The sequence below is a fragment of the Triplophysa dalaica genome, chromosome 17 (assembly GCF_015846415.1).
Source record: "Triplophysa dalaica isolate WHDGS20190420 chromosome 17, ASM1584641v1, whole genome shotgun sequence".
NCBI lineage: Eukaryota > Metazoa > Chordata > Actinopteri > Cypriniformes > Nemacheilidae > Triplophysa > Triplophysa dalaica.
The window spans coordinates 3,022,889-3,048,136 of NC_079558.1; the positions used below are offsets into that span (position 1 = coordinate 3,022,889).

Below are 25,248 nucleotides of genomic sequence, written 5' to 3' on the forward strand. Positions count from 1 at the left end.
TTATACACCATATGGTGACAGTTTATCTGATCTACAATTCAAATTTACTGTGCCAAACACCATGTGAATTAATCAAATCCTTACTCTCTGATCCTATTAGATAAGATAAGGAAAAGCTCCCAGCATTCCGTGCTCTTTGATCTCTCAATTGACTGAAGAAGCTGCTTGTTTTCGATTTAGCACATTTTATTCATAATAACAATGACTAAGCACCAAACACTCTTCTACAGTAAGGTCAACTCTACTTACAAGCAATATAAATCGTATCGTATTTTTACAAAAAGAAAAATATATTTTTCAAAATTCTACACTTTTTACATAGCCACATAATTGGAATAGTTTTGTTTGAATATAATAATTACAAATAATTACAAGTTCGTGTGAGTTTCAGACTTTGGCCTGGGACAGTAAATGGAGTAAACGTGCAGGTGTAAAAACACAGGAGATTCCAGAAGTCACAGGTCAGGGTTTAGCTGCCAAACTTAAGCTTTCTTCTGAGCTTCAGGGGCCTTCTCAAGCACCCCCGCCACCCACCCTGTACCTGGTTATTCCTCTGTACCATAGCACATTTTGGGGCTTAAAACGTTGCTAGTCTCCTAAACCTGCAAAGTCAGCCTCTGATCAAATATTTTGGTACCAGGTGTTGAACTTTAATCATTTTTGATTTTTCTAGTCGACTCAGACTATGGCAAATCGTCTAACAGAGGATACATCAGGTAGGCCACAAAATTATATCTTGAATATTAATTTTTACCCTTTTACTGCATTTTATAAAGAATCACAACTTTTTCATAAATTCAAATATATATATTTGTGTTCATTCCATCCAGCTCTAGCCAAAACGCTGAACAAGGTCTCTCTAGCGTCTTTTGTTTGTTATAAATTGACTTTTTTTTCTTTGTCACACTTTTCAAACATGACAATAAGGGAATATCATTAAATAAATTATAAAAGGACTAACTGTATTGTGGTCGGGGTGAGGGATGTTTTCTTTATCTTTTCATAAAGCCTTGACTTGCCAGCCTTGGGGTGAATGTTAACTCAAACAAGAAATAAATAAAAAATGTAACCTTTACATTTGACAATTCAGTACAAATCAAATTGTATGCATTTGATGCATTAAATAAAAAATGCCTTCGATGCATTAAATTTATATATGGATTTCAACATAATATTGATTTTCTATTACACCAATTAAACTATAATTTATTATGAGTGTGTATTCACATTTTATTTTCTCAACAAGTTTACTGGGTTTGTCTTCACTTTGTGTAGAGTGAATGATATATTTCCCAAAGCACTCTAACTCGGATGGGCGTGACCAAAGTTCTGATGGGTGAGGCTTGTTCAGCTCACAGTGGCCACACCCCCTTCCTGTGCCCCCTCATCCACTTGATTGCCTTTGCCCATGCCCTTCATCTTAGCCATGATGTCCGTGAAGGTTTCTTTGACAGTTTTTTCCAGGATCCAGCCCTCGCTCTCACTCTCAGGGTCTTCAGGATTCACCAGTGTGGACAGAGAGGTGTTCACGTACTGAAGGCCAATCATTACAGCAACCTAAAGCAAAGCATACAAGAGTTAGTATTATTCACTAACTCTGCTCGAATCAAACTGAATTTTACTTGATCGTTCAAACGAATATAGCGTTCTAAAATTTACCCTAAGAACTCATGATCACCTTTTCCAAGAACTCAATGCCAAACTCCAGCCAACAGATTAGAACTTTTGATCCCTCTCAATCTTAAATGTGAGCGCATCATCTCACAGTATAAATCTCAACCACCTCTAGCTCAATGACCTCTTAAGATTGCCACCTGTTTACAAATTCCATTTTAGATACAGACATTGTAACGCTGTACTGTTTTTGTCAGTTTTAAAAGACTTTTAAACAAAGTGGTTCTACTTAAGTAAAAATATGATATAATAAAGTTGAATCAGCAAAAAATATACAGTCTTCTCACCTAGTTCAATTAAAGTTTTGCAAGTTTTGTAAATGTTTAACAGACTGTTACCAATAAGCCAATTGAAAAACGTAGATGTTACTAGTCATTCAATTAGTTTAAGATTTGTTTTTGTAATGGCTCCATTACAAATGTAATTTTTAAATGATTCGGGGTAAGTTTTCTGAAAGTTTTCTGAAAGTTTTCTGAAACCTTAACAAATGTCAGTATTTACTTTTTAAAATATCTCACCAGGCCAAATTATATTTCTGTAGTCCCAAGATTTCCAAATGTAGCACATATATTATTAACAAAGCCAGTTTGTTAAATTCCCTCTAAGTCACAAAGCTGAGCGAATGAATAACATGCCAGCATGATCATGCTATGACATCATCCAAAGATTCTGAATCTGTGTCATAAAATGTAGAAAGTTGAGATTTCCCCTCAAATCTATAGTCAAGTGAGCAATTCTTTATTTATAAATTAATTTGAATAATTATAATTTATTTTATGGTGTCAGAAACCAAAGAACACCTTGTAACTGCAGTTTATAGGATTAAGTATCTGGATTGGACAAGGTACCTTAAGCACAATAAGTACTGATCAGAGATCAGTTTGACCTTTATAGCGTATTCCATTAAGATTACAGGTAGGTAATGCAAGCGGTTAAGCTCTGATCCTGGATCAGCACATTCAGTACATTTCAAAGCGAAACATCTTACTTCCAGAGCGGTAACCAGCAGCACAAGTATCCCGATAGTGTTCATCATTCCACCGTAGTAAGAGACGAGGGCATCCCGGCAACCACGTTTCCAGATGTTAAGCTCTTCTGTGTGATGGTCATAGCTGTAGTGAGCCGTGTTGTTGGTTATTTGCTGCTGGATGCAGGGTCTGGGTGAGCTGGGGTTGCAGCAGCTGAAGGGAACTCCATCCATTAGATATTTTCCGTCCACATTACTGCTGAATCGACTGAAGAAGAAAAACAAGTTGTTGAGCGAATAAATGTAATTTTTGTACATAAATTGATGTTATTTTATATTCAAATGAATGTTGTATATACTTATAAATATGTGTTGCAAGCCATCAAAATACTAAATTCTACATTATGGCATTATTATTATTTCTGGCGTAAAAAGATTTTCCCAAAAAATCCAAGGCACTTTTCATAACTCAATATTAATACTGTGGTATAAGCATTAAACTATGAACATCTATCTTGTGAAACTATTAGCAACTTTATGATCTATTTCAAGCCTGTCTATCAGGCCTTCAAATGATTGAGAAGGACACTAAGCTCTGAGGACAAGAAAATGTGATCCAAGAAGATTATCGACTAATTCCAAAGTGACTGATACCACTTACACGGCAAATTTACCCCCCACAAATCACCCCCGTCTATCACAACCTAAATCACAAGAACATCACAGATCATGATGCTGGTTTGTATTGTATTGGTCAACTAAATAGTGAACATATTGAATAAAATCTCTTCTCACCCACTGTTTAAAACTATAAGAAACTATATCTGACCTAAATTATTTGAAAGGATCTGAACGTAAACAACAAAACTATGCATTATTTTTTTCTGCCAAAAATGAAATAGAAACTTAACTCTTTGACTTCCTTGGAGCTGAAGTCCAGGTAACGGTTGCTCACCCACTGGATCTCAAACCAATCTTTGTAGTTATTGTTGCCACAGCAACGGAACTCCATCTGCATGAGATCCAGAGTTCTCTTCATGTAGCAACGACCAGGTGTGTCCGAATCCTTGTAGTACTTCATTCCATTTTTCAGACCCTCGGCGAGGGTGAACTGTAGAGGTATGCGCATGGTAAAACACATAACCGCCGTGAGGACAAGTAGAACGTTGAAGAACAAACAACAGATGAGAAAGGGCTTCAAAATGGACTTCCATTTTGCGAACTTGATGGAATCGAGTGAATCATAGCAGATCTTGCCCCCAAAGGCATTGAGACCGCACGCCAACAGGCCCACACCAATTAGCAGGTTGGGAACAAAATGACTTTCATTGTTGTCCATGAGTTCACTTCTCTTGCGCAGTTCAATTTTAAAGAAAAGGCCCATGCTGAAGACAAGCACACCGGCCATGACTGAGATCCAGTACAGGAGCCATAGCATCTGGGCCAGCTTCACCCGTTTCTTCAGGTCAAATTTCACCTTCATAAGAGCCATGTTGGATGACTATTTAAAAAGTCTAGATAAGAAAAAAAAATTGAGTCCGGTGATCTCCACAAACAATGCAGTTAAGGAAAGTTTAACACTCAAAGTAAGTTCAAGGCGTGATGTTTAATCCATTCCTGTAAAGCAAGCACTTGTTCGATATTTTCATGACTGTCTTCGCACCCATACTTAAACAAAGATCAGGTCGGTCTATAAGTAAACGTAAGTGTAACGCATCGTCTTCATTCAAAATGGATTTTCATTTATAATAAATAAAATCAACAGTATTTACAGGTACCGAAGCGAATTGTGATGTTTCACTACCTGCCAAAGATCCGAATGATTAAACACAAAGATACCGTACGTCATCGTAAACCCAGCTAATCACCATCATCCCATTTACAGAAATCCCTGACCGACAGAAGAGCCGATTTGTAAGCTGGTGCCATGGCGTGTGATTGGCTTGACCTGTCACATGTCTTAACCGACATCATTAGTGGGACACCATAAACCAGGAGACGAACACGCAATACCATCCCACTTCCGCTTTAAGGGTCTTGGAGCCCATTGTCGACTAAGCACACCAGCATTTCTTTAAGATTTCTTATAGACAGTTCAAGTAATTATGGGGCAAGCATGCTTATAATAATATTAACAGTTAATGATTTAGTCTATAGAAATGTAATGTATTTAATAGCAATATAATACAAAAACTGCGTATAATATCTGTAGACAATGAAAATACTATTTTTAAGAGTAACAGGTCATGTTTGCCTATCTGTTGAAATTTGATCAATTAATATTGTTAACTATATTAAAATGTTAAAAATGAAATTAAAAACACTTTATTTTATATCTTCATGTGTTTACCTGAAAGAATATCAAGCGTCAGTTTACTTTTTCTTTTCATTTTTATTGTACAGTAAAATACAGATTTGGACCAACTTGTTAGCCGATTTTGTCCTGCAACTATTTCAGTGACTTTTCTGTCAGAAATTTGATCGCAGATCAAACTTGTTATTAAGTTCAATTTAACATCTCTCACAGATGTGAATGCACTTTATATTTTAATATAAGACAAAACATCCAGTGATTTTGGTTATATGAATAAACAGGCTTGGCGACTAAACCACATTTAAGCACAAACCTTATAAGATGACATCAATGCTCAACTTGATCATTTTTTATAAGCATTTCGTTTATTTATAAGTGCTGCAAGAAGTATATACTAGAAAATGTTACATTTATGGTATCATGTTAGAGTCATATCTGTAGAACAAAGCTTCCCTTGTTTTACTGTAAACACACTAAGACTAGGTAGCTGGTTGTACGGATTCCCAACTAGATATTCTCTCAGACTCAGGAATGATGGTCCAGTTGGGAGAGGGGGTACCAGTGGCAAGCCAGTTGAAATCATCAACCTGTTCCCAGTTATTCCGCTTTGGGTCAAGTCCAGATATTTTAAAATGTTCGTGAATGCCTGGATAAGTCCACGTGAATGGGGCAACACTGACCCCATGGCAGTCCTCTATAATTGCCCGGCTGGTGACATGGAGGTATATCTGAGTAGCAGAAGTATTGTGGGTGCGCAGCTGCTGACAGGGAGCAGCTAAAGTGCTGTCAGTGCATTGATCGACAAAAACAGAGCTGGAAACAGGCCCGCAGAGGATCTCACAGTTACGGATTACTTTGATGTGCACGGTGCTGGGACATCCATAAAGTCTGACTTTACAGTTTGTCAGATTAGATAACAGCACATCCCGTTGCTGGATTTCCTCTGCATGCATGATCAAGACTTGACTGTCGACATTGGAGAACCCACACTGATTTACGTAAATCGCAGCATCCAGTGCCGCAGGACCATCCACAACGGAGGCAGACTTTTCTGATGCTTCTTGTTTTGGTGCAGGCTGCTTACCAGTCCCTGTGTTCCTGGATCTGAAGGCGAACTTCTTTTTAGGCAGTGCCTCGTCCCTTTTCTCAGCCAGAGAGGTCTGCATTGTCTGCAAGGATGCCTGGGCCTGTCTTATTTCATATTGCGTCAGAAACATGACGCTGTCGTTAAGAAATTTCTGGAGCTGTTGGATTTTGACACTGGCCTCCTCCAACGTTTTTGACGCTTGGTCGCTGTCGCCATAGTTACAGCTGGAGATGATTTCTTCCACAGCAGCCTTCTCAGCATTAAAGGTGGACGTGAAGAAGTCGCTCTTTTCCTCCGTCACGGTTTGGCTCTCCTTGACGTTTCTACGGCGCTCGACCTCTTCAAGCCTCGCTTGATCTCTGCGTAAGACTCTTTCGGGAACTTTGACGGCGGCATTCGTCTCCCTATCATCGGACTCCGCACTAACTTTCACTCCGATTGCCTCCATGTTTCTACGCACAACAGGGCTAGAAGGGATATAGCTACGGCCGGAAGTGATTCCGCAAAACAGGCGTGGTGAGCTGACGCTTACCATGTGACGACTAGATTGAGTGAACTCATCGCTGATTGGACAGACGAATCAGGACCTATACTTACGCAAAGTTGCATTGGTGTATCAATCGGATATTGTGCGTTCTTGTGTAAATAAACAAGTGGATAATGTACGTTCATTATAAACCGACGACTTTTTTTCACACGGAAGACTATTGTGTATTACATTGTTTTGGACATGTGCCTTGATGGTCCAAATGGACTATTAAACTGTATACAAAATAAAAGCTGCAAGTGCATCTAAAACGTTTTATTTTGTTCTATTATAATACACACCTATTGTTTTTATTCGTATTCATTTTCTATTCATCTATATCTTTGGGGAGGGCTGCTGTCGCTTAAAACTAGGGGTTTGCAAACACATAAATATAAATAAATAAATAGATACAAGAATTTAGTTTTCATACGCAATATTTCTATATTACTTGATAATCTAGAATCATAAAGGCACATGAAACAATTATAATAAATCTTAACACACCTTTTCCCAGTAATCAAAAAAGAAAACAATGATAAGTTTCCTTTGCTAAATTTGCATACGCCAAAGATCTTTTTTTAATGCTTTATTAAATCAATGCCTGCATACGCCAAAGAGTTTTACACGTTTGACTAATGCGTGATCTCATGACATTAAAGGTGTGGTCGAAGTGGATACCCCGCCCCCTACCTCTTGTAGCCAACAATTCTTTATTCAAATATGCATGTCAGGTATTAGGAATAATTCATGTAAACTGAGGGTATATTGTGCATTTTCGCTTTTAGAACACAACACAATTTATTTAAAAACTAAATCGTTTAAGAGTTTTCTTAGAAGTATATAGTCCTCTGGTGTGTAGTGCACTAGATAGTGATGCTGCCTTCTGCTGGAGCCGCACTGCTCCACCGGCCCGTGCAGAGATGGCGAGGAAACCCCGTGGACACGGGACTGCTTTTTCATGACGGTGAGTTTCCCCTTTGAGTGTATTATAATTTTGTGATAAAAATTTCAAGGAAAAAACACACACAACCTCCTTCCTCCCCTTCCTTCGGGGAGGGAAGAGCAAGCGTGGAGAGAGAAAAGTCTATCTGAGACTGAGCAGCAAGGACAGTGAGGGAAAAATATATGAGTGGGAGAGGGAGAAAGAAGAAGGAGGAGGGGGAGCAAATTAAAAGTTGCCAAATGGAGATATTGGGTTTCAAGAGGAGTGAGACAGGAGTAAGGGTTTGCCTCTTTTCAAGTCGTCTTTATGTCATGCAAATCGAAATAAATATTTATGCTTCGCCACCGATTTGTTCTCCGTTCGCTTTTTGCTCGACGAATTGAGCCCGTTTCTAAATAGCTGCGGGAAACGTCCACGTCGCCGAGGTTTTCCGCGAAGGCCATCGACACCTCGGGGCAAGAAAAGGCTTCTTAAGATTCGCCTGCCGGTCCGATTTTACACGCGTCGCAAAATCGAAGAGCTCAGACCAATATTAAACGGCGTTACGAGAACGAATTCGCGTTTCGTTGAGTCACCCGTCCCGCTGCGCTCCACGGCTTCCGCAGAGTAGCAATGCGCATATGTGCGCAAACGCTGTTTTTGTAGAGCTTTTTCGAGTGGTGAGATAAAGTCCAGTCGTCGCCTCTCGATTCCGTCTATTTATGGACAAAGTCCCTGTCTGTTTCTAGCTGTTAGTTTCAGAGAGATTAAGGCGGGTTTTGCGCGTCCTGCCCTTGCGCCGCGGAGAGCCTTCAGTTCTCCCAAACCGCCCTGTTTGACGAGTCGACAACACGAGTAGTGAATCAGTAAAAATCCGTCGTCTCTGCCGAACGGGGTTTTTTATTCTGTATTTTGGAAGGGTTGCTGGTTTTCTACGCGTCTGTTTTCCGCCCCTTTGACTTAACGTGCAAGAGGATTGATAGGTTTTTTTTGTAGAGAGGAAGAAAAAAAATAATCATCTCCTCCCTCATTTGGCTTCCTAAGTTGTCTCTTTGATCAAAGCCTAAACGAATATAAGCGTGATATGTTCGATGTGATCAATACAACGTTTATTTAATAAAAACGAGCGTTTAAATGAATGATTTGTTACCCTTTTAAGGGTGTTAATCATGGAGATGTATTAAGGCCGGACATGCAGTTAGCAAAGCATTAACTACACAGATACAGGCAGCATAATCTCTTTGGAAAATGTAAACATTAAATAGTATATATACTATCATTTCGTTGACTGTTTGATAACAAATGTTATTTGCATTGGCAAATGTGCACAGCCGCGTGTTTGCCTCATTTGCCCCATTCTTTTCCAGATGGTCTGCGACTTGTTTAACTTAGTTTCTTAAAGAAAGTGTAATAATGCTTATGTTGGATTTCTATAACTTCTTTTGAATTCATTAAAGCAGTATTGTACCAACGCTAGCCGTTACATGTCTTTTTTACCAGTATGAATGAAATATAAAGCTTTGTAACGTTACATTTGTCACTTTGGGAGTCTTCCTGCACTTTGTGTCAAACATAAACTTCGTTAAAACATATTAAAAAGCTTTACATGAGAGTAAACAACCAAACCTGCCAAACAAGTTCCACCCATCCCCCACACGCCTTTGTTGCACACGTTTACACAAACGCATTTTCGAGTGCACGCTTATGTTTCTATGGGTGTTTTGAAAAAACATTAGCAGAAATGATAGGCTATGCATTTGTAGAACACAGAAACGGTGTGGTTGTTAAAATGCCCTTTGTATGTCGACTTAATGTATGTGTGTCGCAGTTTAAAAGCACCAGTCGCCATTTTGAAGTCTATATAGGATACTTGTATCCGCAGCTGTGGCTTTCGCATCACAGTATATGAAACAGTCAAAGCCTACTTTCTGTAACAGAAATGTCTTTATCTCTTAGATGTAATACTCATGTTTTTTTAAACACAGTGCTATGCATAGCATACAATTATACTTTATGAATGTGCATTCAAAATGCCATTTGTGTACATTTCCTGGTTGAATAGATGTGCATTTGGTGCTCAAGTGAAACAATTTCTTACTTTCTATTGCAAGTGAATATCGTTTAACTAGGATTGTAGTTTGTTTGGACTCAAGTGGAAAAAATGCAGGACACAAGAATGGCAAATGACATTGCCACATCATAATATAAATACTTCCTAACCTTTTGGTTCTGAGTGTAGGATGTATTTAGGTACATTTGGACACTTTACATTGAGATGACTGTCATAAAGTGTCACAAACATTTGGTTATCTGACCTAGAGACCTGGCCAAAATCTGTCATACTAAGCGTATAATTTCACAGAACACACATTTTTGCCTCGACTACATTTGGTAGTCATTTCATGCTTTAGATGAATTTACAGACTATAACACTAATAAAAATAAGTGGTTTGGCATGTATGCAAAATACTTTCTGCACATTATTTGTACGGATTTTCGGGAGCACATTTATATCTCAGTGTAGCCAAACATTATCAGGCCTGAATGAATTTTTTGAGTCTCAAAATGTGTCTCTGCTGTGTGACAGGTGTCATGGATGATGAAGACGATCAACGTCTTCTGGATTTTATAGGGTGGGCAACTTTTGACTTTAATTGTAACAATTTAAACCATTCCAAATGCTTTAAAGGCTTTTCCTAGTTTTTTGAAATCATACATAAACATGTTTTCTTTACCTACTTTTTAACAGAGATGTGCAAGCATTAAATGAGTATCTTCATGGTTCCAACAGTAAATCTGTAAGTATCTCAACAGTATAAAATTTGTGTTTTCTAAAACAATATTAACACCTGCCTCTGACTTGAAAACAGATCGGGGAGGATGATGTGACAAATGCGGCATATGGGTCTGCCAGCTCGTTCTTTACTGGTGACACTGTAAGTAATTCTGCACGCAATGGTGGATACATGAAATAAAATAAATCTACATGTTTCACACTGCACTTGTTTTGGTTTATTATTCAGGGCAGCTCCAATGATGGACTCAAAGATGACCACAATCATTTGGGGGAGTTTGGGGAGGCTGGCGCAGCTGAGCTTCAGCTCTCAGGCAATCTTTCATTCATCGACGATGAGCTCGACGATGGACCTTCACCTGGTGACGTTGATCTTGGGGGTGAAGACCAACCCTTTGACATCCTCCAGAAGTCATTGCTGGAAGCAGATATCACAGAGCAGACACTGGCTCAAGAAGCCCTTTTGGACTCCCAACCATCTCTCATTCCCACAGCTACCACCTTCCCTCAGCAGCTGGTCTCTGGAGGGTTCGGAGGTTCTGGCGGGGCGGCACCTTCACCCAATGCTGGGGTGCAGCCACCGTCTTTTATCCAGCAGGTTCCCCAGCTACCCTTGCCAAATGGCCCTACGGGACATATCCAGGTTGTGGGGTCTTTTAACGGCAGTGCGTCCTCTATGATGACTATCAACAGTTTGGAACAGCCTCAGATCCTTTTGAGACCAAGTGGAAATGTGATGGGAAACAATAGTGGGCAGGGTGGCATGTTCGCACCTTCCGCACCAAATCAAATGTCAATGTCTTTCAATAAAGGTACAATTCCAGTTCAGAATATTATCATTCAACGAGGCCCTGCACAACAGACCTTGGTTCGACCCATTCAGCCGAAGCCCCTACAGACAGGGTCACAAACTGTATACAATATCAGCAACATCGGGCTTCAGCCCAGCACCACAGCTACTGCAAATCTAGTCAGTACCCAGTACACGACCAGCGGATCTTCCCAGACTGCTCAACAAGTTAAAATGGTAAATCAAACCAGCAGCATTGTAATGCATTCACCGCTGGGGCAACAGGCACTAACCCAATCCAATCTGTCCCAGGGGCAGTTTTTGGTACCGAGTTCTATATCCCTCACCACTGGTACCACTGTTCATGGATTCCAGGCTGTGAATGGGCAGGTGATACAAACAAACAGTCAAGGGGGTGAACCAATGTGCACTACCACATACTCAATCCTGACCAATCAGAACTCAGCAGTGCAGCTTATTCCTGGCCAGAACTTTTCAGCTGGTGGACAGTTGATTGTAAATCAAGGTTTAGGTGGTGCAAGTCAGATAGGCCATGCTTCTCCGACCCCTGTTGTGCAGGTGTCGCAGAGACCTGGTGCCACCGCTAAGGTTTGGACCGCCAGTGTGTCACCGTGCCCCAACCCTGTACCAACATCACAGAGTTCAAGTCACCTTACAGTGGTCAATTCTGTCCAAGGACCACAAGTTTGTCAGCAATTATCGGTTAACCCAGGACAGCATCTCCTCATGCCTGTAGCTCAGAGCAGCCCAGTTTCTTCTGGATTTCAGGAGTTTCAGCAAGTCACTCTAAACCAGGTAAAACATGGTCTGCATGAAATTATGTTCTCCCTCGTGCAAAAAACGCTATCTTTAATAAATTTAAATGTATGTCCATTCTGTAGGACACGGCAGGAGCTCAGACAGGACAGACACAATTACTTAATCTCCTTGGTACCAAAGGTAAGAATTTTCAATCAATTATAAATATTTTTTTGTTTGTATTTGGTTCAAACGTTTGTGTAACTGAAACAGAAAGGTCGTCTGGACCAGGGTTTACGTCGATCGACGAGGTCTATTGAAGGTTTCAGCAACAACTACATAAAAAAACTTAACTTCCAGTAGACCTCCGCAGAGTCAATAAATGTTGAGTAGTTTTAATAGAATTGAATACGATAATAAAGAACAAAATATTACGAGAAATTAATAGAAATATGTTATATTATAACAAACACAGATCGGAATTTAACTTGGGGCCGGATGCGTGCGTCCAATGAAACCATTTATACAATGTAGATTATCTGTAATGTAACATTGGTTGATTGTGCGTTTATGTATTTGAAACCTATTAACTCATCAACAATAAGTTTTAATTTTTAAATGTTTTGTAATCAAATATGATGTAAGTAATAAGTACATTATTTCAAAAAAGTTATATGAAAAATTAAATTATATTTAATTAAACATTTAATAACAATACAATCTTTTCATATCTTAGCTGTGAAAACACTAACTCCTGGCAGTCAGGAATCCCCTCTCACCCCGAAGCGACCTGCAACTCAGCAGCTTACTCGAGGAGGAATGTAAGTGCCTCATATCTCTAATAATTAAATTAATAAAACCACAAATGGATACCAGACTCGACGGATAAAAAAACAGAGTGACCCTGGGCCTGTTTTCTTAAACGCTACCATTTTTTACAGGGTCCTCCAGCAGCTCAGAAGAGATCACAGTGGAGTCATGTCTCCAGAGCACCCACCCTTCTCTTCGGTCACTGATGTCATTGATAAATTACTGCCCTATCACGTTTTCCAAGGCTCACCACCACGAGATGAAGAATTTACCAAAGGTGTGTCTTCAACACTTTGCTCTAGATACAGCATTATTGCTCTGTAAGCACAGATAGATTGACTGTACCATTGATTCTGTGTTTGTAACTGTATAGTCGACGAGGAGTTTGAGGCAGTTGCCACTCGAGTATTGGAACGGACACAGGTTATGGTAAACAAATACAGGCGTCTGCTTATGGTGGAGGCGGAGGTGGGTTTTCCTTTAAGTGAAGGCATTTTAGATCTGTGACACTTTTTTTTTGTAAATTCACACCCTAAAATCAACGTCTAAAATTGGAAATGTGCTTTCAGAGATCTAGCCCCTCATCAGAAATGGTGATGATTGACAGGACGTTTAACCAAGAGGAGCGGAGCAACCTGACCCAAGACAAGCGAATGGTATTGGTGGATCCAGGTAAGTGAACAATGGTTTTGAAATAGTTTTGTACTGCTCACACAGTTTTCTAAGATGTGTAAGAGACTTAGGATATGATTGTTATGTTTTTGGGCCTCCTCAGATGGCTTCTTTGAAGACTTCTGCTGTGGCTCTAAGAAGAGGATACCAAGTCCTGAAGTCAGCCATGAGGAAAACCCAAGTGGAATGGGGACATCAACGAGGCTTCCAATGAGTCACACAGGAAGAGACGGGCAGAGAGAGAACAGCCACAGAGAACCTGCTTATAGGACAGACTCCCAACCAGAAAAAGAAACACAGGAACACAGAAGAAGCCCTATCAAGTGCATCCTGAACATAAAAAAAATCAAATCCAACCTCATCAGCAGCAGTCAACATGCCCATTATCCTGCATCTCCCAGCCAATCACAGCACAGCCCTGCCCAAAGCAACCCGTCAGGCAGGGGGCGGAGTCAAGAACAGCAGCTTTCCTCGGATCACAGTGAAACCTTGTTGGCTGATACGGACTCTGTGCTGGAAGCTGCCGTGAATAGCATTCTAGAATGTTAGACCGTGCCATATTTACTTTAGACAGTTTCATGTTAGCCGCGAGCCATTTCATGCCATACATTTTTTTAGTTGGCATTATAGAAGTATAAGAATGCACACAGCGAGTTGTGGAAGTGTCGAGGACTTATGATGGTGAAAATACTGTGCCTGTTGTTCTAGAGCAGTTTACACGAGAAAGCCTTTGACATTGCATCACAGGATGCACTTGCAATCAAACGCGCACACACATCAATATATTACACATACACAATCATGCAGTACGTTTAGTGTGATGTTTGGAATGTCATAGGTAGACATTGGTATCTGTAGCGTATCATTCAGTTTCAAATACACTTAGTCTCATAGTCTGTTCGCACTTAAGGTCATAAGGTCGTCTCTCAGTATGTGATTTTGACCAAGCGAGGCACACAAACGCACCGTTTCGTTGTTTTCGAGCATTAGCTGTGCTCGGTTTTTTTACTTTCGTTTTAGTTTTGTACCTTACAGGTATGTGATCTCCACAGAGACGAAACCCGTGTGGTTTTGTGCAGGGGAAGTTAAGTCCTCAGATTGAGGGTACAATGTTACATTGTTTTATCTTTTTTGCTTGTATTCATTTTTAATGAGGCATTGTAAGTTTTTTGTCAAATCTGTGCTGCTCCCTGAATAATATGTGCTGTTGCGCACCTGTTAGTTTCTCAAAAAGTAACAAAAATGTCCAGGTAACATTTCAGTGTAAGTCGAAAGAGATGGATGTTGTTAAAACACGAAAATGAAGGATCATTATGACATTATTGTCATGACACTGCCCTAGACAGTGATTTCATGCAGTACACAAATTTTTTATTGAATTTTAATTAGCATCAATTAAAGATAGTACAATTCAAACAAATTGTATAATACATTTGCAAATATTGCATGGTTTGCATTATTGCAATAATTTTAATATTTTATTTCTTGCGTAATTGTCATGAAATAATGTCACAATGCGATTGATTCAGTTAGTTTTTATGTTTAATCTTTTCTTTTGGATGAAATTTAACTGCAGCTGTTTCTAGACAGGCTTAGGGAAATTTTCCTACAATAACTTGATTTTCCCTTGAGCAGTGTGTCCCCTGCTGGTCAGGCTCCAGTCTTGTCCTGGGGGTCAGTTTGCAGTTTCTGCCCCTAGTGGCAGTTTATTTTTGCACATATGGAAATGACTTTGTAATTTCACAAAACCCCATCCTAATAGCTCTTAGATTGCGCCTGTATATCTCTTCTAGTCAAATGTTTTTAAACCGGTGTAGACCGAATTGGTGCCTTCACCGCACATCAACATTTAAGGGTACTTGGTTGTATTAGAAGATCACAGCTTTGTGAAGTGTAGTTGAAGGATGTCAAGACTGCGTGATGGTTTGCTACACAACTGCACCAGTTTATTTTTTAAAGTACTAAATCATCATGGAAGAGAATTGGCATTCAGTCTTGATTTATATAAGAATGTGTTTTCCACATATGCCATTACAGAGTCTGACAGCTGTAGCAATGGCAGTGTGACCACAAAGATGATGACAAAGACTGACCAGACTAGAGCAGAGAAAGTATGCAGACTTTTCCATTAACATCCATTTAATAGTTTAAAGGAAGGTTGCATCGCATTGTTTTTGCATCATGAACACTAAACTCCACTGTCTTTCCCAGCAATTCAACCAAAAATGACGAATAGAAAATAAGTTGTAACACTTTACAATAAGATTCAGTATGTTCATGTTAGTTAATGGAATAGCATGACATAACAAACAAGACTTTTACAGCATTTGTTAATCTTGGCTTATACTACCTTGTAATGTATTAACATTATGAAAATTAATAAACAATGGTCGGTGGTATATTTATAACGTAAAATCATCCTAGATTAAAAATGCTGTAAAATCATTTTTATTGTTCATGATACCTAATGCATTAAATAATGTTAAGGACTTGAATCTTATTGTTGGTGTTTCGCAAGTAAAATATCCTCCCTGATCTGAGCTCCATCAGCCAGTGTAAGGGAGACTCCTCTGAAGACCTTCTTTTGGAAGAGCTTCTTTGCCTTAGGACAGAGCGAGTGAAACAAGTAGTATCATTTGTTTTTACTGTGTTTTATTGTGCGAGTGTGGCCTTGAATTATCGTAACACCACGTGGTAATCATAGCTTTGAACATTTTCTTTCTGCATCACTCAAAACTTGATTTATAATGTTTGTATTACAAAATAAAAACACGAAACATAAAATATTTATACTTTTTGTAAAGAAAAATGTTAAAAAAGTTATTTTTATTATGTTAGGTATGTGCTCATATCATACTGTATGTGGTCAGTTCTTTATTAGTGTTTTTGTGAGTGTTCATTACAGCAGCAAAGATAAAAAAATCAATATTAAATACATTTTGACTACAGCCAATACTTTGTAATGTCTGCTTTTTAAATTATTAGGTACTACTAAACAGGAAAATAAAGAATGGTCATGTTCACCACAAGAAATCATTTAACAGCGTTCTTAAACATGCAAAATAATAGTCCTTGTTATGCTTTTAGTGACACAATTACAAAATAAACAATTCTACAAATTTTCATTTAGGTTTATTGCATGAATTCCTTCCATATAAATGAGCATAAAAAATACTTTCAGATAGGTTTTTTTTCTCATCAACCTTAATAATTCATAGTAGAAGTATTTTTAGTCACAGTACGTTCTTGCACGTGTCTAATAAAAAGGCTGCAAACTTCAAATTCGGAGTGAAGCAGAAACTAAACCCTAATTTCTAAAGGACTCTACATTCTACAAACACCAAATATTCCTAATGGTATTTTCTCCAACGTTCTTTCTCTGCAAAAACACAAACACGTTAAATGAATAAGACATTGTTCTGATAAACATCTTATTCTTTCTATTTATAATTTGACTTACTGAGATCTGGGTATCTCCATATGTAACACAGGACACAGTAGCCAGCTAAAAGTAGAGATATGCCACCAATTCCTCCTCTACGAATATCAATGTACTTTGTGTAGTACCACTGCCAACCTGAAGACATATCCAAGTCAACACATAAATGTTAAAACTAAAACATGCCAAATAATATATATATATATATATATATATATATATATATATACATATATATATAAAAAGTATTTCCCCCTTCCTGATTTTTTTGGTTTTTTGCATATTTGTCATGCTTAAATGATCCAGATCATCAAACAAATTTTTATATCACACAAAGAAAACCAGAGTAAATACAAATTGCAGTTTTTAAATTTTGTTTTTATTTATTAAGGGAAAAAACAAACATTTCTGACCCCATGTGAAAAAGTAATTGCCCCCTAAACCTAATAACTTGTTGTGCCACTCTTGGCAACAACAACTGCAATGAAGTGTTTGCGATAGCTCTCAATGAGTCTTTGACATAACTGTGGAGGAAATTTTGGCCCTTGGCATTGATTTTGAATAGTTTTTTTATTCAGACACATTGGAGGGTCTTCGAGAATGAACAGCCGGACTTGACTAGGCCACTCCAAAACTATAGCCATAAGCCATTCAGAGGTGGGATTACTGGTGTGTTTTGGATCATTGTCCTGGTGCATAACCCAAGTGCGTCTAAACGTGAGGTTACAAACCGATGGTCGGACATTCTCTTTTAGGATTTTCTGGTAGAGCGCAGAATTCATTGTTCCATCAATTATGGCCAGTCTTGCAGGTCCTGAAGCTGCAAAGCAGCCCTAGACTATCACACTACCCCCACCATGTTTGACTGTTGGAATGATGTTCTTTTTATGAATACTCTGCTAGATTTACACCAGATGTAACGGGACGCACACCCATCAAAAAGTTCAACCTTTGTCTCATCAGTATACAGAATATTTGCATGATGTGTTGATATTTGCGATCTTTAAGACTACTTCAGTTTGTCAGACAGGTTCTACTTAAGTGATTTCTTGATTCAACAGGTCTGGCAGTAATAAGGCTAGTGAAATTTACCTCAGTTATTCAATTCATCACAGTTAATTCATGATTTACCAAAGGGGGTAATTACTTTTTCACATAGGGTCAGAAATGTTTGGATTATAGGGTTAATAAATAAAACCATGATCTGAATAATTTAAGCATGAAAAATATAACAAAAAAACAAATCCAGAAGGGGCAAATATGTTTTCACACCACATTATATATTATAATTATATATATAATTAATATAACATAATTAACATAATATTCATTATTTTCAAATATAAGCTTTAAGGATTTTATGAACGTTAAGGCACAAACCTTGCTTCAGCACAGTCCCAAACTCTCTGGGTGATTTTGGACTTTGGTCTCCAAGCCAGATACCAAGTTCTTTTAATCTCACATCTGCAAACTTTCGCTGTATTAGGGGCACTATATGAGCATAAACACAATTTAAAATTATATCTGGTTTTACTTTCATGTAGATTGCAATCTAGATTTTTAGACATGTAATGAGAACTGCTTTGAACAACCACAATGGGGAACAAATCATGAAAGAATGATGAAAAGATGGTAAGAGAGGTGATGAATGGTTACACATATCATTCCTTACCTCTAATGGACCAATGGCCCTTGTCCAGCCAAGCTGATGTAAGTGTAGCTCTTTCACTATCAGCCTGAGGACTGTGCATTTTAGTTTCATGGTAGCCAAATGTAAATCTAAGGTAATGGAATGTGGTTCATATTTAATTAACAGTCTAATAATCTCACTTAAAATGTTTTGTAGGATAGTGATTTACTTTTCAAAATGGCAAACACTAGTTTGCATATTAAAAAATGTAGTAGACATTCGAAGACTGCAAGACTCCAAATTGTTAAATTGATTCTTGTTTTTTCCCAAGGCATTGTTTGTTAGCTAAACTCATCACATACTTTGAAAATCAAGCATCACCTTCACTATGGGATGTTGGCTCAGAAAACAGACGCTTCGTCCACATATTATCATTAGAGGAGTTTCTGAAAGGTTCAGTGGAGAACAGGACCCTAAAGGATGTCATTATCTCTGGATTCCATCCCAAACTTCTGACACATGGCAATCTTGAACTATGCACGTCTTCCATAGGTCGCTGAATGGATGTTTTAGAGAAATTAACTGAGGGTTTAATTGGCTTTGTGTTGTCAAGCTTCTTTGATAGTTGCGTGGTCACAGAAATAGATTTGGTGTCAAAATCAGAAGCTTTGTGTATTCCCAAAACGGGACAAGGCAATGATAGATTACAAGACCTCTTATAATACAAGCTGCCTTTGATGTGATCCCACACTGAAGTCTTGGATGTAAAGAAAGTCAGAGCTTTGAGTTCTTCTACTCTTGATACCAGATTGAGATCAATGCTCTGTGTGTTTGGTTCAATTTCCGCCATGACTGTAAACTTTGGATTCTCGCCGCACAAACTCCACTCGGATGAAAGGTTTGGGGATTTTAAAATGGCTGGCATGGTGGTTGTACTCTAGCGATGGAAAAAGGCTCTGATAACGGTGCCATTTTTATCTTCTTTTTGGCTTTAGTAGGCGTTCCATTAGTTTGAGATGCTCCCTTTTCTTGTCCATTAGACATCTGATGAAAGCTTTTATCTCTTTCATGATCTGATACTGAGGTATAGTTGATTGACTTCTGTAAGACTGCCAACTGCTCCAATCTCTCATGTTCCTTACGTCTTTTAGCAGACCATTTGCTCTGAGGCCTCTCTGTATTCACAAATGATGTGACTTCAGTAGTTGCTATAGAGTTTTCTGCATTGTGAACAGACTTTTTATTTACAATCAACTCCTCTTTCCTCCTGTCGATGGAAGTCTGCCTGTCATCAAAGATTAAATGATTCTTCTCTGTTAATATCTTTTTATTGAACTTCTGTTTAGAAGAGATTGCATTCTTCTCGGGAAGATCTTGGGGTGTTTGGGTGCTTTTCATTGCTTGAGCAAATGGTGCCATTTTGCAATGAGGAAGGTGAGATTTCAGCCTTTTGAAGGGCTTTCCACAGTAAGGACATTGTTCTGAATGGGAATAAAAATTATAACAATGATGTAGAATGACCAAACCAATAAGGTTGCATGAATTATACTGTGGGCAACAACAACATTAACAATCTTGTTTTATAGAGGATTTTAGTTTTAGTTATTATCTTCTTACATACATTTTTCAATAGAAGCCTATCATTCCCAACATTTAGCATTATAGATGACCTCAAAGTTAATATACATGGACTAAAAACCACACACCTCACAATGTTAATGAAACGATTTTAATGTATACAGGCAAGTAAAATCTTGCAACAAAGGTGCTATTAAATATCAGAACTTACCACTTACCTAAACTCATATTTGAAAACTTCACTGCGCTTTTCTATGAAAGGTTAAATCTTGTCCTACTGAACTCCATCTCTGAGTTAATAACTTTTGCATTAACGCATAAAGAAATAAGTTAAAGCAACTAACTTAAATATTAAGGACATTATAACTAAATAATTTGTTTTAAAGTTTCAGTCCGTCACCCTAAGGCTTTAGCAAACCCAATTTAAACCCCTGAAGCATGCAGAGGACAGCAGGAGGAGGCCATGCTGTGTTCATCTCCGTTACGTCACACAGACCCCGCTAGATGCCTGCGGCGATGCCTGTATGCAAATGTCGCGTTTTTGCATTACTCTCGTGAACACATCAACTCCCATGAACCCAATTGTCTAGCCTACTTGCGAATTGCGTTACGTGCCAGACGATCCGAACCTGCTACATTAATTTAAAAAGCGTATTTTGTTTTGGTGCATTTCGACTCTCTTATTTAAATTATATACACATTGAGATTACAACAAAAAGCCAAAGTAAATCTTCAACAATATAATTGAAAGGTAAACGCATCAGAACCTAACGATTTTACAACATTGCGTGTTACTTCACAACAACGTAACGACGTGCGTGTTACGTCATCGCGACAGCAACAGATGGGAGAGTGAACCAGAGTGAGCGATCCGGCGACAGTGATACATTGTAACTTCAAATAATGGCCGAACTCAAGAACAAACAGACAGCGGGTGCCAGTCGTTAGAAAGAAAGGTACTCCAACACGACATTCATCTGTATTCATGTACAGTTTTATTCATCTAAATGTACTTCGATTGTTTTGTAGTGTGAACCGTAGATCGCGATGAGGAAGTACAGCCAACTACGCATTGTGTCTCTCTGTTTGCCTGTTTGACACTATCGCTATTTTTGCGTGTCGATGTTAATATGAGTTGTGCATCTATCGAAACAAATAAATCTATAAGATTTCAAATGATGCCTGATCTTAATAAGAAAACGACAGACATAGGTGGAGCTGTCTTGCGGCTTTCGTCCTTTGTTACTCGTATGCAGATGATGTTTTATAACATGAACTGATCATTGCGTTATATGTACAAAAACATAATTCATCAACACGATCCATTATGATTGTTATATCTGACATTGTGAGATCAATTAGATGTTGTGTTTGTACACCTGCAATGTACATTTCATTGCAGGTTGTTTTAATATCACCAGTACTACTCATTTCATACGTGATCTTCACAACAAACACTATTTTGCTCATTGTTAGGGTGGAAAATCCGCAGATTCCCTCAAACTGCTGCAGGGGAAGACGGCGATCTGCCCTTATTTGGCTGTCCAATGCACAGATACACAATGTTGACAGAAAACAGGTAACGACCTTCATATCTTCTGATAGCTTGGAATTGTTCATGCTTTTTGTTGCAACGTGCACTGGTCTTGCATGAGTTACCACGAAGGCTTCTGCTGTTACCAGTGTATGCAGATCTGCTGTGCTGCTTGATGTCTGGTGGTTATTTTTAGATGTTCTTTCAGAAGTCTGATCCTCTTGACTAGATGCTATATCTGTTAAATGATTCGGTGGTGAATCTGAGCATCAAGACAGCTCTTGTGTTGGTGACGTTTTTTATAATGAAATAATCTTAATTCTGAGTCATAATCATGCAGTGGGCATATTGATGACTAATGGTTCACTCAAATGTGCAATGGTCCAGCGCTGGAGAAATGTTTCGCAGCAGCTGTTGGCAGTATTAAAAGGCCCTTGCTGCAGATTCTGCAATAGTCTGTAATAGTCTGAAACACCTCAAACGGGCTTGGTTGTGCGATGCTGATGTGAATTACTCCATGCATGTTAAATAAACCTTGTGCTAATGGAGCGGTGAAGGAAACTTTATGGTGATGATCTCTGTCAACAGGAAACGCAGACGCAGCTGTGATGGGGAGGAGGAGTCTCAGGTTTTGCCACAGGCGAAAAGGTCCGGAGGTTACTCCTTTCTTCCTGAGGTTGGCCGTGATGTCTGGGACTCTGAGGTAGGCTACGTTGAACAAGACAACTCGTTGACACTTCAAGTTCATTCTTATACTTATAATAAGTATCGTAGTAGTATTCCTTTCTTTATATTTTCTGTATATAGTATGTATACTGTACTCTTTATGCACATATTCTACATTTTCATACAGTATATGTTAGATGAACACAATTTGACTTGACATTTCCGAAATCTCTTCAAGCTAAGCCACCATTTTTGGTGGCCATATTTGCAACGTCTCTAGGCAGGTATTTTAGATTAGATTAGATTAGATTCAACTTTATTGTCATTACACATATATAAGTACAGCGTAACGAAATGTAGTTTAGCACTAACCAGAAGTGCAATTAGAATTAGTCCTAAAAGACCAAGTCCGTCCCATCTAATCACTGGCCAAGCTTACATATATTTCTGTCCAACAATTAAACCTGGACTTATTTTTGTTTCCTTTATTCAGATTGGGCTAAAAAGTCCTCCTTTGCTATTGTGGCTGTATTAAACATTGCCCTTTTTCTCATTCATCGAACTAGAACTAGCAACAATTTTTTTATGCAACTGGTGCCATGTAATTTATATATATAAAATATATTAGCTTGCTTAAAAAGATATATACATCATGGTTTGTTTACAATTGTGTTGTATGTAAACAATTATGTGAATATGTTATGAGGATTCACAATTTGAATTGCTCACTTTAAAGATCGCGTATCACAGGCAGTTTCTGCCAATCTCGTTCCAATCTTGAGTGCCTATACAGTAGTATCACATAAGACGTATCTTCAAAAAGTATTTAATATGATCCCAGTTATAAAAGAGAGATACAGCGGTACGATTATTTCTAGAAAAACACGAGCTGCTAGAGGTGGGACTAGTGGAGAGAGTGGGATGGAACTACAGCACGAGCAAGCAACACATCATCACATTATTCCCTTCGTGTTTTGTACATTACGCACGTACACTTCGATTGCCAACAAAACACAAACGTATGACTTGACTTTCAGTGTGCAGTTCATGTCCGGCATCTTTCAGCACTGGGTCCGCGCTGTCTATCAGTTTCAACGATCTCCAAATCCAGCGTTATATCCACGTTTATATAACATCCATCACTGAAATGCCCTAAACAAATAGACACACCTAAACTTCACAATCGCAAGAGTAACAAGCTGCAGCCATCTATTTTGACGCAGCTCAGATAACCTTGATGGTAAGCGGGTGTCGCCCGTCGGCCCTTTCTTTCGCCTTGCCGTGCATTTCCAGGAGAATGGCCCATTAATGGAATATTTCGGGATCCAGAGAACAAGTTGGAATGCTGGGGGAGTGAATCGAGTTCAGAAATACTACGTCCAACTCGTTTTTGAGCAAGTTGACCATGTTAAGCATGAGATGCCAGCACGTTTAACAGTGTAAAGAAGTCAGAATGCATGACATAGCATGATACAATTGTATCACATAAAATTGTGGAAAACTGCTAACAGTCACAATAAACTGTTTATTGAATTCAACTCTTGTGTTGAATAAACTGCAAGTAATATCAGCTTTCTCTCAATTCAATACATTCTTTTCTTCCCAACAGTCTTCCAGCAGTGACAGCAGTGGGATTAGCAGTCCAGAGCAGATGACTGCGGCCAACTCCAGCATTCAGAGCAGTGACCAAAGACAACTCCATGTTTCCCAGGCTCCCTGCAGCCCCCTTACCCCCACCCTCACAGAAGATCCGGCCATCTCCTTGAGCCAAGACAACGTCTTGTACGACCACATCAACCGCATCTTGAGAGAGGCACACTTTAATAGCCTGCAGACTCGTAGTCAGCAGGGGCCGACGTGATTGCCAGCGATTCTTCTGACAGCCTTTGGCATAATGTACAGGGGACCTGTGAGAGGGACATTAGGGGCCAGTTTAAGGCCTGGCACAAACGGAAGCCCTCTAAATGTGTTTATCTTTTTGCAGCACTTTTTTCATGTTCATAGTGGTTGTGTGGGGCTCTACTTGACGTGTTGACCATGAATGTCACATAGGTGCTATATAAAAGTAATATCAACATTGAGTCCATCTTAAAAATATTGCAAGTTCTAACAAGACTATATGAGCTCTGTCCCGTTTATTCTACTAGGCCGCATGGTGCTGTTCAGAGGATGGATCTTGTTTGTTTTTCTTTTTTTGTCTTAGAACATACATTGTACCACTCTTGCACTTTTTTGCAACTTAAATAATTATTTTAAGACCTTAAAAATATTAAAATGAAAACTAAACCATTTGATTATGTTCGCAGCCATGCTTTGAATGTGAATTGGTCATTCCTGGAAGAATTGTGTGTCTACGGAATATCTGAATATCTAAAACTCAGGTCTAGGGGATTCTCCGTGTGCCATGAAGTGGTTGTTCCTGTTCCTTAGGAGAGGCTTTTGGACTATTGGGCTAAAATTTCATGATTGCATGTTAGACTATGGTCTGTCGACGATATCTAGCTCTTTGTCTGAGAAGGAAGGTTTAAGACGGGTTTTTTAGGTGCAAACTGAAAGTGGAACTAAAAAATATTTGGACACGTATAAAGAACAGTATGAATATCAATGCATTAGATCAAGTTATTTGTTGTAAAGATAGGACAAGAATTCCTTTTGAAGTAAAACACATTTGTCAGATTGTAAAGCGAGATCATGAAATTTACTGTTTAAAATCTATGACACTTGTGTCTCCATTGGTTTAGGTTGAGGTTAAATGAAAATGCAGAGTTTGTTTTGACATCTACAGTAGATGCATTATTGCAGCTGCTTGGTTTGATATCTTAATCTAATGTATATGAATTAAATTCATACGAACAAGTCAAACACTTATACAGGAAAAGGGCTTGAAATAGTTTTGTCAGTCCCTGGGTTCTGGTGTAACGTGAGGACTTGTCTTCTATGGGCACGCCATAAAAAAAGACCTAAAGTAAGCCTACACCCAACTCAGCCCTCTACAGTGCTCCAAAGTCCTATCATTACTCATTAACACAACCCATTTTGCTTTTGTATCCATTGTTCGAACAACATATACAATGGCTCATATT

At 38.7% G+C, this 25,248-nt stretch overlaps 5 protein-coding genes across 10 annotated transcripts; 2 read left to right on the forward strand and 3 right to left on the reverse strand.

Annotated features, from left to right (window-relative positions):
• Positions 1-350: 350 nt before the first annotated feature.
• Positions 351-4,720, reverse strand: prph2a (peripherin 2a (retinal degeneration, slow)). The gene is made up of 3 exons (XM_056771576.1): positions 3,553-4,720; positions 2,663-2,909; positions 351-1,557 (listed from the first exon to the last, which is right to left on the reverse strand). The coding sequence occupies exons 1-3, from the start codon at positions 4,131-4,133 to the stop codon at positions 1,348-1,350; spliced, it is 1,038 nt and encodes a 345-aa protein (XP_056627554.1). The 5' UTR covers positions 4,134-4,720; the 3' UTR covers positions 351-1,347.
• A 293-nt stretch (positions 4,721-5,013) lies between these two features.
• Positions 5,014-6,727, reverse strand: tbcc (tubulin folding cofactor C). Its single transcript, XM_056770851.1, has one exon. The coding sequence runs from the start codon at positions 6,575-6,577 to the stop codon at positions 5,435-5,437; it is 1,143 nt and encodes a 380-aa protein (XP_056626829.1). The 5' UTR covers positions 6,578-6,727; the 3' UTR covers positions 5,014-5,434.
• Positions 6,728-7,305: 578 nt separating this feature from the next.
• On the forward strand, positions 7,306-16,271 carry bicral (BICRA like chromatin remodeling complex associated protein). 3 transcript variants are annotated; one of them, XM_056770847.1, is made up of 12 exons: positions 7,306-7,535; positions 10,081-10,126; positions 10,243-10,291; positions 10,364-10,429; positions 10,517-11,314; positions 11,390-11,893; positions 11,980-12,037; positions 12,573-12,657; positions 12,778-12,923; positions 13,020-13,114; positions 13,216-13,318; positions 13,422-16,271. In XM_056770847.1, the coding sequence occupies exons 1-12, from the start codon at positions 7,445-7,447 to the stop codon at positions 13,865-13,867; spliced, it is 2,487 nt and encodes an 828-aa protein (XP_056626825.1). In that variant the 5' UTR covers positions 7,306-7,444; the 3' UTR covers positions 13,868-16,271. The 3 variants fall into 3 exon arrangements, with proteins under 3 accessions (XP_056626825.1, XP_056626824.1, XP_056626826.1); XM_056770846.1 differs by having other exon boundaries at positions 10,517-11,893; XM_056770848.1 differs by having other exon boundaries at positions 7,455-7,789; positions 10,517-11,893.
• A 139-nt stretch (positions 16,272-16,410) lies between these two features.
• si:dkey-21c1.4 (uncharacterized) lies at positions 16,411-20,445 on the reverse strand. 4 transcript variants are annotated; one of them, XR_008909369.1, is made up of 6 exons: positions 20,184-20,444; positions 18,769-19,868; positions 18,430-18,536; positions 18,138-18,248; positions 16,779-16,895; positions 16,411-16,697 (listed from the first exon to the last, which is right to left on the reverse strand). XR_008909369.1 is itself a non-coding variant. In XM_056770852.1 (5 exons), exons 2-5 carry the CDS (start codon positions 19,310-19,312, stop codon positions 16,669-16,671), a joined length of 801 nt encoding a protein of 266 aa, XP_056626830.1. In that variant the 5' UTR covers positions 19,313-19,868; positions 20,184-20,442; the 3' UTR covers positions 16,411-16,668. The 4 variants fall into 4 exon arrangements, 1 of the variants encoding a protein (XP_056626830.1); XR_008909368.1 differs by having other exon boundaries at positions 18,430-19,868; positions 20,184-20,445; XR_008909367.1 differs by having other exon boundaries at positions 18,138-18,536.
• Positions 20,446-20,771: 326 nt separating this feature from the next.
• Positions 20,772-24,454, forward strand: si:dkey-21c1.1 (uncharacterized protein LOC100150256 homolog). The gene is made up of 4 exons (XM_056770853.1): positions 20,772-20,921; positions 21,442-21,544; positions 22,088-22,202; positions 23,775-24,454. Exons 2-4 carry the CDS (start codon positions 21,513-21,515, stop codon positions 24,024-24,026), a joined length of 399 nt encoding a protein of 132 aa, XP_056626831.1. The 5' UTR covers positions 20,772-20,921; positions 21,442-21,512; the 3' UTR covers positions 24,027-24,454.
• The last annotated feature ends 794 nt before the right edge of the window (positions 24,455-25,248 follow it).

What these genes read in the sequence shown, in the direction of transcription:
- bicral (XM_056770846.1), top strand. Translation starts at nt 7,445, where the DNA reads ATGCTGCCTTCTGCTGGAGCCGCACTGCTCCACCGGCCCGTGCAGAGA. An exon ending in AGCAAGTCACTCTAAACCAG is followed by an intron (nt 11,894 to 11,979) that starts GTAAAACATGGT and finishes TCCATTCTGTAG; the next exon opens with GACACGGCAGGAGCTCAGAC. An exon ending in TAATCTCCTTGGTACCAAAG is followed by an intron (nt 12,038 to 12,572) that starts GTAAGAATTTTC and finishes TTCATATCTTAG; the next exon opens with CTGTGAAAACACTAACTCCT.
- si:dkey-21c1.1 (XM_056770853.1), top strand. Translation starts at nt 21,513, where the DNA reads ATGCACAGATACACAATGTTGACAGAAAACAG. An exon ending in ACAATGTTGACAGAAAACAG is followed by an intron (nt 21,545 to 22,087) that starts GTAACGACCTTC and finishes CTCTGTCAACAG; the next exon opens with GAAACGCAGACGCAGCTGTG. An exon ending in GTGATGTCTGGGACTCTGAG is followed by an intron (nt 22,203 to 23,774) that starts GTAGGCTACGTT and finishes TCTTCCCAACAG; the next exon opens with TCTTCCAGCAGTGACAGCAG.
- tbcc (XM_056770851.1), bottom strand. Translation starts at nt 6,577, where the DNA reads ATGGTAAGCGTCAGCTCACCACGCCTGTTTTGCGGAATCACTTCCGGC.
- si:dkey-21c1.4 (XM_056770852.1), bottom strand. Translation starts at nt 19,312, where the DNA reads ATGCCAGCCATTTTAAAATCCCCAAACCTTTCATCCGAGTGGAGTTTG. An exon ending in GCCAACATCCCATAGTGAAG is followed by an intron (nt 18,249 to 18,768) that starts GTGATGCTTGAT and finishes ATGCTCATATAG; the next exon opens with TGCCCCTAATACAGCGAAAG. An exon ending in ATGGAGATACCCAGATCTCA is followed by an intron (nt 16,698 to 16,778) that starts GTAAGTCAAATT and finishes GTGTTTTTGCAG; the next exon opens with AGAAAGAACGTTGGAGAAAA.
- prph2a (XM_056771576.1), bottom strand. Translation starts at nt 4,133, where the DNA reads ATGGCTCTTATGAAGGTGAAATTTGACCTGAAGAAACGGGTGAAGCTG. An exon ending in AGCTCCAAGGAAGTCAAAGA is followed by an intron (nt 2,910 to 3,552) that starts GTTAAGTTTCTA and finishes TTTCTTCTTCAG; the next exon opens with TCGATTCAGCAGTAATGTGG. An exon ending in TGCTGGTTACCGCTCTGGAA is followed by an intron (nt 1,558 to 2,662) that starts GTAAGATGTTTC and finishes GCTTTGCTTTAG; the next exon opens with GTTGCTGTAATGATTGGCCT.